Source organism: Mauremys reevesii, linkage group 9 (assembly GCF_016161935.1).
Source record: "Mauremys reevesii isolate NIE-2019 linkage group 9, ASM1616193v1, whole genome shotgun sequence".
NCBI lineage: Eukaryota > Metazoa > Chordata > Testudines > Geoemydidae > Mauremys > Mauremys reevesii.
Window position 1 is genome coordinate 33,592,445 of NC_052631.1, and position 15,494 is coordinate 33,607,938.

The 15,494-nt window shown below is 42.5% G+C and overlaps 1 protein-coding gene across 1 annotated transcript; it reads right to left on the bottom strand.

Moving 5' to 3' along the window:
* Nucleotides 1-2,933: 2,933 nt before the first annotated feature.
* LOC120371437 (C-C motif chemokine 20-like) lies at nucleotides 2,934-5,482 on the bottom strand. Its single transcript, XM_039487166.1, has 4 exons — nucleotides 5,162-5,482; nucleotides 4,770-4,884; nucleotides 3,833-3,910; nucleotides 2,934-3,467 (listed from the first exon to the last, which is right to left on the bottom strand). Exons 1-4 carry the CDS (start codon nucleotides 5,241-5,243, stop codon nucleotides 3,440-3,442), a joined length of 303 nt encoding a protein of 100 aa, XP_039343100.1. The 5' UTR covers nucleotides 5,244-5,482; the 3' UTR covers nucleotides 2,934-3,439.
* Nucleotides 5,483-15,494: the final 10,012 nt, after the last annotated feature.

Here is a 15,494-nt window from a genome sequence, read left to right on the forward strand (position 1 = left end):
TTGGGTCGGAAACAGTGTCTTCCTGTACAGCTCCAAGTATCACTGTTGGCATGTTCTCCTGTTTGTCTTACTCTCACATTAGCAAGGGTTGGAACTCTGCAAGGAATGTGGCTAGTTAGGGTACACTCTGAAAAGGAGCGAGGTGGGATTAACTCACTGAGAGCTTTTAAATCCAATGGGAAAAAACAGCCCTAAAACCAGTTTAAGCAACTCCTTGAGGATTACCACTCATATAGTTGCCAATCCCAGGCTACTTGGGCCATAGGCAGCCAGCATAAAGCAACCCAATTTTACTTTATTCCAGAGATGAGGCCAGGATGACCACCAGCACAATGGGCACCCCTTGTGTTCCTTCCTCAACTCCAAGCAGCATTTGGCTGCAGCTGAGGTGCCTAAAGTTATGCACCTAACTCCATATGTAGGCAACTAAATGGCTTGTTTTCTCAGAAGTGCTGAGCACCCACAGCTTCTGTTGTTTATTATTTGTACAGCTACCACAGCACTCAAGTGCTTGGTCAAGAGTGAGGCATCATTGTACTAAAAGATGCTGTACAAACACACAGGAAGATACTGTCCCTATCCTGAAAACAGTGAACAATAACTCCTCATGATAACTGTAATTCTGGTAGCTCTGGTTCAGGAAACTCCTACATTGGGATGGCCTCCAAAATTATATTTAATGAAGCCTTTCTCTGCCTCTCAATTCTCTATCGCAGAGGAGATGAGAGAACAAAACTACCCATGACAGATGTTAGTTGCAATGCTTAATGCGCTACTCTAGTAATGAGGGCACTATAAGAATTTCTATAGACTAAAATAGATAATAAAATCATCATGAGGATGTTCAGTAAAAGCAGTAACAGCCCTTGTCTCAGTCATTGGTACCTTGCTGTGAGGGGAAAACTAGGGATCTCAGTTCCCTTTCTTGGATCCCATCTCCTTTAGAATCACAGACAATTAATTTTGTGGTTAAAAATGTATCCAACCTATACTTGGGAGCCATTTAAAAACAGATTAAAAGAAAACAGTAACAAGTACATACAATTTGGATTTTAGTTAAACTTTGAATATGGAACCCCATGAAATTGAAGCTGAAAACATCATTCAAATAGGCTTGGATAAAGCCACTGTAATGGGAACTGAAATCTGGCTAAAGAGCTTTAAACAAAGGGTAATGACCAATAACAGACTTGGAGGAGAAGTGTCAAACTGCCACCAGATGCTCCTGGTGGTTTAAATACTGTAAAGGAATCTCTGAGGTAATATTTAGTCAAAAGTCCAAAATTCAGGGAGATGGGGGTGTGATGCTATTTTGGTGGCCAAGAGGGAACAGATCCGGATTGAGAGAAAAGATTAGCATTCAGGAAAGGAAGCAGAGGACATAAAGGGAGATGGGGAAATGAAACAGTGATTAAATTAACCAAAGGAAACTGTTAGAAAGGAAAAGTCTAGACAGAGTTCAGATAAGACTTAATTAAAAATAGGAACTAGAAATATAATGAAGAAAAAAACAAAGGATCTTTAAGTAAACCAAAAATTCAAAGTCAACAATGAAGATGGATTTCTTAATAGTAGTAAGTTAGAACCAGATCGTGGTGACAGACTCATTTATAGCCAGAAGGGACCATTGTGATAATCTTTTCTAGCTTCTAAGAAGATTGAAATACAGGAGATCTCTGAATAGAGCAGGCCGTAGATTTCACCCAGCAATTCCTGCATCTGGCCCCAGTAACTTGTGATCCCCCACTGAGTTCAATGGGAATTTGATACTAATATCAACAGGATTTGCCCCTTAAAGCAGAGAGTTTCCACACCTTGGGAAGAATTATCCCACCACCACTGAAGTCTCAACAGAGGCTCCTGTCAAGGACTGTTATAGTCATATAGGCCTTGTCTACATAACCATTCTTACTCAGCCTTTTAACAAGTTACGGGCATGATGGGCTCTAACTAATGGCAACTGTATTATAATTATTGTGAATGTGCTCAGAGCCCAAGAAAGATGCTTATAATTATATCTCAAAATAAATTAATAAATCACTGAACATGGCTTGTGTCAACATATAATTGGATTATTACTCATTTAGTAACTGATGCCCTTGCCCAAGCCCTTGAGTGGTACATGGGTCTCTTCCTGTAAGCAGTTCATAGCACAGCGCCCAGTAGCCCACTGCAGCATGGCTAACCTGTGGGAGTGAGCTAAACGAGAAGAAATCTCTGCAAAGTGCTCTTCAAAGAGACTGCTTCCTGGTCAATCCACTGAGGATAGGTCTTGCCACCCACCCCCAACCAGCGAACAAGCCATGAGACTATCTTGTGAAGATGTGTGCACTGCTTTTTTTAAACTATAGCAGAAAGCCAGGCAGGTGGGACTGCTCCTGTGCATAAAGTTATACATGTGCTTATATCTTTGGTGGATTGAAGCCTGGTGCCTCCAGAGAGCCAGCTCTGAAGAGTTGCTGCTTGGACTAAAAAGGTGACCAGTTACACATGCTTTTTGATATTTGGCTGGTTTGGTTTTCAAAGCCTTGTCAGGGGGTGTGGCAGCATCCCCATTACATTATCAAGAAGCAAAGATCGATGGTAGCTTCCATCCCTGAGGTGTTTTTTTTCCTCCTAAATATATTTAGGAACTGGCAGAGGAACTCTCTCAATTTGACTCAGGCAAGATCAGACCAAGAACGGCTGGTCACATGGAACTAATATGCTGTAGATAGCTGCTTCTGCCCCCCCTCCCCCCCCCAGGAGGTGGGAGAGAGTTCATATATACCATGATGTCTACAACTTTCCTAATGCAAATGTAGAGTGAAACAAAAGAGGCATCCATTGTCATTTACAGATGCCGGATAGGTAAAGAATGGTCTGGTCTTGATGTTCTGGAACACAAGGGCTTTTGATTTCCAGGGTATACAATACATTGCCAACAAAACAAGTCTCATTTTGGATTTTTAATGTCATTTTTAAAGTTTCCACAAATTCCACTTTCCCTCAAGCACGTTTTTACAGTAGTCTAAAAACATTTAATCCATTTGTTCTTGATTACATTACTTAGAATTAAAAGGGAACAGCTTTTGGCACAAAAAATGCCTATGATGTAACAATAAATATAATAAATTATCTATTTTACTTATGCTAAATAGCACAAATGACATCCAAATGCTCTAAACCCAGTAGGGCACATATTTTGTATAATAGTTTAAAACAGTTTTCTTCTTTATACAGTAATCAAATATTGTATATTAGAAAAGAAAAAAGCAACTTTAACAAAAGGCTTAAGTCAAGCAAACAAATGATGCAATATGAATCAACTTCAGTAGTTCAATGGTTCCAAAGAAGCCAGGAATAATGGTCAGTAAGCACACATCGTGTACAAAGATGATTCCAACCTAGTTTAGGTTCTGCAGCCACCTCGGTTTCTAGTTCCATTTCAAAACCCACATTACAGTGACATCTTCTTGAGTTTATGGCTATAAAAAACAAAAGAGAACACATGAATAAACAGTGGGGGACCACTTCAGCCATGGTGTGAATTTTGGATTTCTCTCCCCCCAGTACAGCTCTTGCTATCAGTCAATAACAGGGTCTCTCACGTGGGAGACGCCAGCATATGAAACTTCTATCCCTATGCCTAGCACTATGAGGGCTTAAAAATTTTTCAACCGGGTCCAGCAGGAGAAGGGAGGGAAGAGAGACTCACACATTTTCAAAAATGTATTCTACATGTGCATAGCTGGTCCCCTCAATGCCAGCAAAAATATAGCTCTGTTACTGCCAGTGGATACTCAGACACATTTTGTTGTGACCAGGTTAATAGGTTTTTAACTATTCCTACCTCAGCCAAAGAAGATGCTTCTTCACCCAGCGGTCTTCTGGATTTGCACAAGCTTTCATTCCATTCTTTGTGTGAAAACTGGAAGGAAAAGTATGGTAAACAATTATAGTTACTTCCTTCTATTAAATCCCTTAGGACTACAGTGAGCAGAATAAAAACATATTCTATGGCTGCTCCATACAAAGCAGCAGCAGGTTTCATAGAGGAGGCGAATTAGGCACTCCTTTTCATCCTCACTCATACTATGGGCACAAGGAGACATCCAATTAAATTAAAAGGCAACGATTAAAACTGATGAAAATTGATTTCTATATTTTTTAAACATAGTGCACAATTATGTTGAACTCATTGGTACCAGATGTTGAGGCAAAGAACTGAATACAAACAACAATTAGATATTTCTTGGAATTGTGGGAAGAGCTACAATTAAACTAGATGGTATAAAAAATATGAGGGATCTCAACCCTCATGTTTCAGGATATAAGAGCTCCACTAACTACTTTGAGTTGGGAAGAAACTTCCCCCACAAGAACAGTATTGCTTAAGTGTCCCTTATGGGATGGGATGGAGGGGAGGGGTGTTAAATGTTCTTTTGAAACCATTGTTGGAGGCTAAATCAATCTAGATTAAATGGACCACTAGTCTGATCCCATGTGGCATTTCTTAGATTCCTAAACAGAGAGGTTTGTATTTATTTTGTACAGACATCCTATAAGAATGTGAGTTAATGGTCCCTTCCTAATAGTACATTATAAAACCTAAGAGTATTTGTATATTAGGTGAACTTTATAGGACAACTTTCCTTTTGAAAAAGGACAGTTTATAAACTGTCTTTATCTTTTTCTGTTTCCAATCACACAAAAGTCCAAACGCTAATTCTTGCCTGGCAGTGAAAGTACTGATCATGTGACTGAATTTCTTCTGACTAGTAACTTACATGATAGCACTGATGTCACAGACTTCACTGGATAGCTGTTCTGTATAGCCCTTTATGACTCCTCGAGGCAGCCGTACTTTGGAGTAAGAGAGGCAGCAATCTTGGTTGTTTTGTGCTGAAATGGAGGGGAAAAAAGGGAATATTTATTTAGGGATGAGAAAAATAAAGTTAGGACAATAATTTAATCCTGCCCAGGATACAACATTGACAAATCCCTGAACACTGAATTCCACTGGAATGGGAAGGAAAGTCCTGCCCACCATATACTTGAATTCTCTGGGACACCTCCTACCACCCTACAGGCACACCTCGGTTTGCTTGACATGCTCCAGGGCAATATTCTGAGCCCATGAAATCAAATCAGAGGAATGAAACAATCAAAGATCACTCACCTTCAGAAGTGCCAGACAGGTACAATAGCAGCAGCCCCATCAAAGAAGCCAGGATCAAGCTTCTGCTGATAAAGTTGGTCATTTTCAGTTCAGTAAGGTTTTACTATTGTCTAGACTTCAAATGTCTCAGAAAACTGGCTGCTCTGATCTACTGACTTTGGCTTCAGACAGCCTTCTTATAATGCCAGCTGGGAATTCACCTTTGGGTGCGTTCCATTTTTCATCATGGGGTTTTCCCTCAGCAGTTCCATTGTGCCAGCCACTTCTTCAAGTTAACCTGCCCCATGCTGTTGTCATAGGCAGCAGAGCTCTTTGGGGATTTTTTCTCTAACTAGGTTAGAGAGAAAATTCAGGCCAAAAAAAAAAAAAAAAGGAAATACAAGTTGTTCTTGCATATAGTTCTGTGGGTGAAGCACATGAGTACTTTGTGGGGGTGAGTGAGTTGCAAGATGAGGAAAATGAGAAAGGCTGTTACAAATAGGAGCTGTGTCTTTGTTTGCCGAGTTCTAATTTAATAAACCTAATTTTTGAAAAGGTCTGACTCTGTTTAGAGTTCAGTTTTGCCTTACAACACAGCCTTTATCTTCTGCCTGTTTGTTTGTCTAAACTGTTCTACCTGAATCAGATTTAGATTGAAAGTAACTTGTACATTATGTCTTCATTTATGTTTGGAGCTCAATAAATAATAATTGTATCCTACCATCGTTCCATGTCTAGTCACACTATATATTTCAATGGCTCATGAATATCCACCTGGAGCAAATATAACCTGAAAAGCATTTGGCGAGTGTCCCGCAGAGTGCCTACATCACCAGTACAAAATAAATCCAATACGGGTGAGTTATTACTGAAAGCTGTTACATTGCCAAATGACACTGGAAGGCATGTTACATTAATTTAGTGGTCTCCGTCCATTTCCCAGTCACTAGGCATCCACCTCAGTGGTATCCCACCACAGCTGATATGTTCAGTAGCAGAGAACACTGTATTGGCATGCAGACTAGACTACAGTGTTATCTGAAGAGATGCTCTCTCCAAGTTAAAAGTAAGAGATTTTGGCAGGCACAGAGTAACATTTGAAGAAAGTTACATGCTTATCCTGATCATGGGATACATTCCTTCCATTCTCCAGGGCTATCAATCCATCACCTTCCATGAACATTTTTTTTTAAATCTGAAAAGCTGCACCCTCTCCAGCATATTTTTTAAGTCTTCCATTTTTCTTTTTTTAAATGTCTGCTCATTGCTAATGTGAATGCTTTCTCTTTCATTGGGCCAATAACATACTATTACCATCCATAGCAGGGCAGATCCTAGACTGCATTATGGTAGCTTTGCAATGTGTGTGGGGATCTTTGTGTGTGTAGCAATGCTCTGACCAGCAGTCAGCACAGCAATATGCCAGGCAAAGGGATCACAGCTATGATGATCTCTGAAACATAAGTGCTTTATGGGTCTCAATCAGGTGCGATGAAAATAAAACAATATTACTACTCTTGCTGAAAATGCTCCCTCCCTGGGGTGTTATATCGATCAGCACTAATCAATACTATGATGTAGTTTTACTAAAATTGCAGCTTGGACACTGCACTTGAGAGGATATAAATCCAGATGGCAACACTTACCAAATCTTTAGGCAAATTGGATTGTTTAACATAAGAACAGCCATCCCAGGTCAGACCAATGGTCCAACTAGCCCAATATCCTGTCTTCCAACAGGGGCTTTGGAGGGAATCACCAGAACAGGCAATCGAGTAATCCATATCCTGTCGTCCATTCCCAGCTTACGGCAGTCAGAGGTTAGGGACAACCAGAGCATGAGGTTGCATCCCTGACCATCTGGCTAATAACCATGGAGGGACCTAAATATGCCACCTATCTGTGAGCCACCAAACAGCCCTGTATTCAAGGGTTGGGATAATGGCAGGTATTGACAAGGAGCAGGTACATGCAACCAAGTTTGCTGTGTTTCATAGGATTCTGCAGATCTTTTTTTTTTAATGGTAGTCACATAGCTTTCATGAAATTTGCACATACTTTCCTGTATGAATCTGCTAGGGTTTTTATTTGTTTTTGTGTTTGTTTCACCGGTAGTCACTACTCAGATCTCTCCCAAGCCACCTCTCTAGGGCCAATTAATCAAAGGAAAGGAAATTCTATTTGGAACATTCCATGAAGCCTAAAGACTTAGAACACTAACACCCATGTGCTTGTTAATGAGCTTTGCACCTTCATTCTACCTTAGCACAAGAAACAAATGCACAAAACTTGTGCAGTCTGGACTGACCACACAAAAAAGCACGTATAACTATACCAAACAAGTGTTAGCTGTATGCAAACTGGGTATGGAAACAAATCATGTTTCAACCTTTAATTCAAAATCTGCATCCCAACTGCAACTATTTATGCTGGCGGGGATGGCTTAGTACAGGGGTTGGCAACCTACGGCACACGTGCCACCTTTGGCACACGAGCCGATTTTGCCTGGCATGCGGCTGCCAGCCAGGGTCCCGGCCTCCAGCCCTGCTCAGCTCGCTGCGGGCTGAGTGAACAGAACCCCAGGCCGGCAGGAGGCTGAGCAGGGCCAGCAGCCAGGACCCCAGACCAGCGGCAGGCGCACCCCCTGTCTTTCCCCCTCACCGTGCTCGGGTTCTGCGCCTCCCAGGAGTCTGAGCCGCCGGGGCGCAGGGCCCTGAGCTTGCTGTTGGAGAGGCGGCAGCAGTTCACACTCCCAGGAGCCGCAGAGCCTGAGCACGGTGAGGGGGGAGCCAAGGGGTGCATGGGGACCATTGCCTGTATGCATTGGCTGCAAGAGCCCCGGGGGGGGGGGGGCACCGGGATGCAGCCCAAGCAGGCGCGTGCCCTGGCTCCCCCTCACCGCGCTCGGGTTCTGCAGCTCCCAGATGTGTGAGCTGCCGCTGCCCCACCCGCATCTCCCCACTCCCGCTGTCTCAGCACTCTGCAGGGGAGGGGCTGTGTGCGCAGCAGCCTGGCAGCGTGTTCTGCCCCCAGGTGGAGCCAGTGTCTGACCAGAATGGGCATGGTAAGGGGAGTCCCGGGGGGCAGTGAGGGAGCAGGGGGAAGGTTGGATGGGTCAGGAGTGCTGGAGGTCCTGTCATGGGGCGGGGAGTGGTTGGATGGAGCATGGGAGTCCTGGGGGTCTGCTGGGGGCAGGGGTGTGGATAAGGGTTGGGGCAGTCAGGACAAGGAGCAGGGAGGCTTAGGTAGGGCTGGAGTTCTAGGGGGCAGTTAGGGGCAGGGGTCCCAGGAGGGGGCAGTCAGGGGACAATGAGCAGGAGGGAGCTGGGGGTTCTGAGAGGGGCAGTCAGGGTGGGAAGTGGAAGGGAGTGGATGGGGGCGGGGCTAGGGCAGGGCTCTCCCCTCTTTTTTGATTGTTGAAATATGGTAACCCTAGGCGAGGGAGGAGCCGGGGGGGGGCACATGGGGTTTGGCACCTACATACATCCACTGCAGCCTGCAGGAGCCCCGCTGGGGGTGGGCACCAGGCCACAGCCTGGGCAGGAAGGGCGGGGGTGTGCGGCTGCTCCCCGCTAGAGGTGTCGCCACCTTTGCAGGGCTACTGCCCTCTGCACCGTGCCAGCTCCTCCATGGTTGGGGCTCGCTGCTGCCGCAAGCGGGACACTCTGGCTCTCCAGTGCCTCCAGAAGGCGGCTCCTCCCTGCCAAGCTGCTGCAGCGGCCCAAGCCCGGCAAAGCCAGTGGGGAGGGCTCGTGAGGGGGCTCTCAAGGAACCAATGTGCAAGGGTGGGGGGGCATAAGGTGGAAGTTTTGCCTTGGGCGCAAAATATCCTTGCACCAACCCTACCCCAGGGGGTGCATGCACCCCAGATTAAGAACCACTGCACTAAACCGATAAGATCTGCATTTTAATTTAATTTAAATGAAGCTTCTTAAACATTTTTTAAAAATTGTTTACTTTACATACAACAATAGTTTATAGACTTATAGAGAGAGACCTTCTAAAAACGTTAAAATGTATTACCGGCACACAAAACCTTAAATTAGAGTGAATAAATGAAGACTCAGCACACCACGTCTGAAAGGTTACCGACCCCTGGCTTAATAGTTTAAAACTCAGGCTGAAAATACCTACATTGCCTGGAATCACAGGTTCATATCCTAGTAAGGCTGATTCAACTCATCCTTTTGCGATAGAAATCTTGAGTTCCATTAATTTAACTCTTAGATATGGAAGGGCCTGCCCAATTTCCATACGAACGTACAGTAGTGTTTGCTCCAGCATCCTTGGCCAAAATTCCCCACTCTCTCTAATGTGGTGCATGGAAGCCCAGAACTGGATTTCAATAGTGCTGTATATATGAAATGATCATTTTTAAAGTACTTTGGGATTGATGGCATTATATAAATATATTAAACAGAATAAGCCATTCTATCTTTGCTTTGTCCAAGAAGTTCACTGCTATTACAAAAGACTTTGAACATTATGTATTCAACTAGCAATCCTCATCCCCTAACTCCGTTTCCTTCTAGTTTTCATTATAGAAAAGTGAAGTCTTCAGTTATTTTAGGCATTTCCTAAACACCTGATCTTATCAGAAACCTTATCTTCTTACTCCTCTATTAGTGCCATGCAAATCAACAGTACAGAGTAAATAATAATTAAAACATTTCCTAACAAAGCCTACTAAGCAACCCATCAGATTTATCACTGGAGAATATTCTCTTTCCTGGTAATGTATTTTTTTTCAATATGGCATTTGTTTAACCTAACACTTTAGATCAACACAATACAGGGACTCACAATCAGGATAAATGGCCCTTTGAACGTGTATACTTGTGTGCAGGGTATTTCTAATGACTTCAGTGACTTATTTGTGAAATGTCAGCGGTGTTGGAAACAACACAAAAGGGAATTGAAGCTGCAGGCCAAGGTAAATAGCACGTCAAGGTACTGTTGTGGGACAGATCTGGCACTATCTGAGGTTTAAAGTTCAACAATGCAAACAGAAACTTATCAAAAAGAGGAAGTAGTGTTTGAACTGTGTAAGAAATACTTGTATGAAAAGACCCTCTTTTCCCCTTTTCAGCCCCTCACCCTTCCCACACACATTCTAACCTCAAACCCAAAGTTCTCTCTTATCTCCAACACCTTCGTCATGGGTCCGTCACAAGCTTAAACTGGATTCCCTCACCTCAACCAACCCTTCCTCCTTTTGTCTGTTTTCTAACAGAAACATGAGAAAATATTAATAGAAGATAATTTTACATCCTTCAAGCTATGGGTGTTCATACTCTTTATATTCCTTTCCCCCCACACACACTCTTGCTTTCTTAATTTTCTTCTGTTCTCTCATTTCTGCAAGATTTTGTCACCATTATTCTGTTTTCTTTCTTTATAATTTTTTCTCTTTACCTTTTTTGGTCTCCTTTTCTCTTTCCCTCCCCCTCATCTTATTCTCCCCTTTCCTTAATTCCTTCATCTGTCTCTCCCCACTTTCCCTCCCTAATAGTCTCTCCCCTTTCCTCACTCCACATTTTCTCTCTTTTCCCCACACAGACCGTACCGAACTCTGATTTTCCTTGCTGTTGCCCCAAGGCATACCAGATTAATAGGTTGCAACTCTCCAGTGTCTTCTGAACTTTCCTCTCTCTTTTGTTCCAGTGGCTAATAGGGGGGTTGGTGAATGGGACAGATCCCCACACTCTCTGCAACAATATCTCTGCACCATGCAGAGTCAAAATGAATAGCAATACATGCAGACGATAAGTGCTAATGTCCTATACCAACTCAGTTCGAGCTCTAAGAAGAGGGAAAATGCATTAGAGAAAAAGTAGCCCATTCCAGTTGGGTAAACAACTTTAAAGTAAATAGTGGGGTACAACAGAAGAGGTTTGTGGCAGTTGGGAGGTGAGCAAGTTTGAGACTCTTGCCCAGAACAATTCACAATCCCGTCCTGTCTCCCTAATGCTGGAAATATTCCTTGATCCCCAGCACATTATTGCCATGTGATCCACCTCCTCTCTTTAATCATGGGCAAGGATTCAGTTTTTACTATAGAAAATGACATGGTGAAAGAAAACCCAACATCACAAATTTCTGATTCTAAATTCATACATCTAACTCTCACACATGCATGCTTGCTTTTGTGTAAGACTGGTAAAAACTGATCTATCAGAAATACCACCATTGATTCCTCCAGTCTCTGTAAGACAAACTATATATTTAAACATCAAACTTCCCAAAGCAACTTCTGAAATTGTGGCTGTAATTTTTCATGCACAATTTTTTGCTCACATAGGCAAATTAGGTAGACCTGTAACTACTCTATTTGCACACACAAATGCAGCTTCTGTAGGCAAATCCAAATTTAGTCCCATGAAAAACTGCACTTGCAAAAACATAAATGCACAGGCCTGAACTTGTGATTTTAGAGAGCAGTTTGAGGTCCCTCTGAAAACATGGGCAATATACTTGACTGCTTTGCCTCGTTATAGAATCCCAAGACAAAAATAATCCAGATCTGAGGCTTCTGCATTACTTTAGCTTCTTAGGAGAGAGACGGAGGAGAGTATTAATGATGTCTATCAGTTTGTTTGACAGTGTGTAGCTATGTACCTCTACAAAGGCTCTTTGGAGTTACTATACACTTGTAACATCTATTAATGACCTCCCTTGATTATACACAGTTGTGATAACTTGACCTATATGCTAAATAAAGATGAAAAACCTGCTGACAAGCTAATTTGGCTGCAGCACCTTACCTGACCTCCTGGAGAGAGAGAGAGAGAATGCTTATTGGATTTACATATGTTTACTTCATCTCCACAGTATTGCACACTTCCACACCCTGAGCTGCTGCAAATAAAACTCTTTAGCGAGGTGGATAGTAGACCAGGAAGAAGGGAAGCAGAAAGGGGAGTTCCCTACTGTAATTTCCAAGTGGGCCTGTTTATGATTGCTTCAGTGCACAAAGGCCAAATAAAGTGAGTTAATTATAAACATAATGATGATGAAATCTGGAGCAGGTTTCAGGTCTGAAATTCCCCTGACTCTTTTCTCAATTGCTCTCTCATGTCAGGTGTTGGGTAATTTAGTTCTGGTGCTGTAACAGAATAATTATAGTAAACTAGTATCATAGGTACTAGGCTCTAGGTATTCACATAGCCCCATTTCCATAGGACCTGAGCACCTAATCATTAAACTTGCCTTTCTAAAAGATAATAAAGTGTTATCACATCACAGAGGATTAGAATAGGATTTACAACAGAAATACTGTGAGACAACATGGGTTTGATGCAATTTCGGGATAAACTCTGGTTGTTGGGAGGAATTCACACTATGTCAAAAGAGAAGATTATGAAATCAGGGATGGCCTAGAACTGAGTGGACATCCCAGAGCTCTCAGGAAGCACTTCCCAACAATGATCTGCACACGTCAGGCAAACAAACTTTCAGCGCTGGATGTGAAACTTCTGGCAGCTTGGCCCCAGATTATGCAATATCCTGCTGGGAGATTTCAGAATCTCTGACACTCTGAGTTTGGTGAAAAACCCACCCAGGCCTGCAAAATATAACAGTATAGATGTTGCACTTTAGTCCAGAAGATATTTTAATGAGTTTTGGATGATGCTGAATAATGGCCATTTTTGTATAGATGCAACTGCAGAGAAAAATTGATCCTGCAAACTGTTACCCACTGGAGTAATCCTTATTCATTTGCGTAGCTTCACTGAAGTCAATGAAACCACTCACAAAGTAATGACTATTTGCTTAAGGAAAAGTATACAGGACTGAACCCTTGCTGATTAATAATGGATGACAGGAAAAACGGATGACAGGAAAAATAATTCTGAATGGGGTTTCACATAACTCCCATTTACTGCTTGGAAAATGTGTGCAACTGCCACCAGAAAAAGAACCAAAGATGTGGTTTCTTATTAATAACCTTGTACCTTCAAAAGAAGAGTATAAACAATCTGTTTACATTGCTGGCCCTGCACAACCCACCTCAGTTGATATCTCAAATTTCTCTCTCTGACTTCACTCCTTTCCTTCCCCGCATCTCAAGGCAGAGTCCCAGTCCTAAAAATCCTTCTCCCCAAGAATTAGCCTCCTGTTTGCTCCATCTCACCTTTAAAGGTCTATCCCTGTGGCCAAAGAGTGTTGGGTGTGACTTCTTCTTGAGACAAATCAACTTCAACCTGGCAACTAGAACAATTAAACACTGAGGCAAAGGGGGGTGTTCCCACATTCCAGTGGCTGAGTTCACACTTCTGCAGCATTCCCATGAAGCCCAGAGATGGTCTTGGAAAGAAAATTCTCTAGAGACAAAGAGCTCAAACTACTCTGTGTGAAACCTAAACAGTCTGTGAAACCACTGGTACTACCTATTTTTAATAAATGAGAATTTGTATACTTGAAAATACTGGAGTCTCCATCCAGCAAGGCCACAAGATAATACTGATAAAAGCCACAAAATGCTAGTCACATGCTGCAGATATTTAGACAGCGAGAAAGGGCAAGGAGTTCACAAGAATTATAGCTATTCTACATTTTGAGGATTTTGTCAGCAAACACCTAGGAGCCATCATTTCAGGGGCATTTGTGGGCCATAAGTGGCAGATTGCCAAAGATACCAGCCCCAGGGTGTCTCAAGACAATGTGGCAAAATCTGCTTTAATAGAGGCTTTTACCAGGATCACTGTTAATTTCCATGTTCCTCTTTGAGTAGAATGTCGAAATTTAGTGTACTTTCCCTTATGGAATGCTAAGTAAAGGGAGAAACAAGTTTGGACCTTTGTCTTTTCCATCATGGGTTATGTTACGCAAACTTCAATCTAATAATTTACAGAAAAAAATCTATTACATTATTCAGTGAAACAATCATTTTGCTCCAATCCCTCAGACAGAGATAAACACCTACAAGATCTCTATCAAGCATTCTTAAAACTACAATACCCACCTGCTGAAGTGAAAAAACAAACAGATTGACAGAGCCAGAAGAGTTCCCAGAAGCCACCTACTACAGGACAGGCCCAACAAAGAAAATAACAGAACGCCACTGGCCATCACCTACAGCCCCCAACTAAAACCTCTCCAGTGCATCATCAAAGATCTACAACCTATCCTGAAAGATGACCACTCACTCTCACAGATCTTGGGAGACAGGCCAGTCCTCGATTACAGACAGCCTCCCAACCTGAAGCAAATACTCACCAGCAATCGCAAACCATACAACATAAACACTAACCCAGGAATCTATCCTTGCAACAAAGCCCGATGCCAGCTCTGTCCACATATCTATTCAAGTGACACCATCATAGGACCTAACCACATCAGCCATGCCATCAGGGGCTCATTCACCTGCACATCTATCAACGTGATATATGCCATCATGTGCCAGCAATGCCCCTCTGCCATGTACATTGGCCAAACCAGACAGTCTCTACGCAAAAGAATAAATGGACACAAATCTGACATCAGGAATCATAACATCCAAAAACCAGTGGGAGAATACTTCAGCCTCTCTAACCACTCAGTGACAGACTTGAAGGTGGCAATTTTACAACAAAAAAACTTCAAAAACAGACTCCAAAGAGAGACTGCCGAACTCGAATTAATATGCAAATTAGATACAATTAACTTAGGTTTAAACAGAGACTGGGAATGGTTGGGTCATTACACTAATTGATTCTATTTCCCTATGTTAAGTTTGCCTCACACCTTCTATGGGTCATCTCAATGATCACTTCAAAGGTTTTTTTCTCCTGCTGACGATAGCTCATCTCAATTGATTGGACTCTGTTGGTATGCATACTTTCACCTTTTCATGTTCTCTGTATGTATAAATATCTCCTGTCTGTGTGTTCCATTCTATGCATCTGAAGAAGTGGGCTGTAGCCCACGAAAGCTTATGCTGAAATAAATTTGTTAGTCTCTAAGGTGCCACAAGTACTCCTGTTCTTTTTGCAGATACAGACTAACACGGCTACTATTCTGAAACCAATCATTTTGAGGTTGAAGCCTTCAGTTAGGAGAAATTAAGAATCTTTTTCCTCACTCACCAGTGGTATTTAATGGAATTTAGCCAGGAAGATTGTCGAAAAGGAGCAAGAACGCCACGGGTGCCAAATCCAATAGCCAGGTCCACCCAAGAGACCGACTGCTGTCCTGTAATGACAAGAAGTGGTCATTGTAACAAGTGGTCAGTGTGGTTTTCCAATAGTTAAGTGTGGCTTATGATCGGGGCTGCTTTCTGTGATACAAGAACATTGAACTGCAATTCTTCAAACAAACCACCTGAGATGATTTCTTCTGAGATTTCAGAAGGAGATTAACCTCAGATATTCTT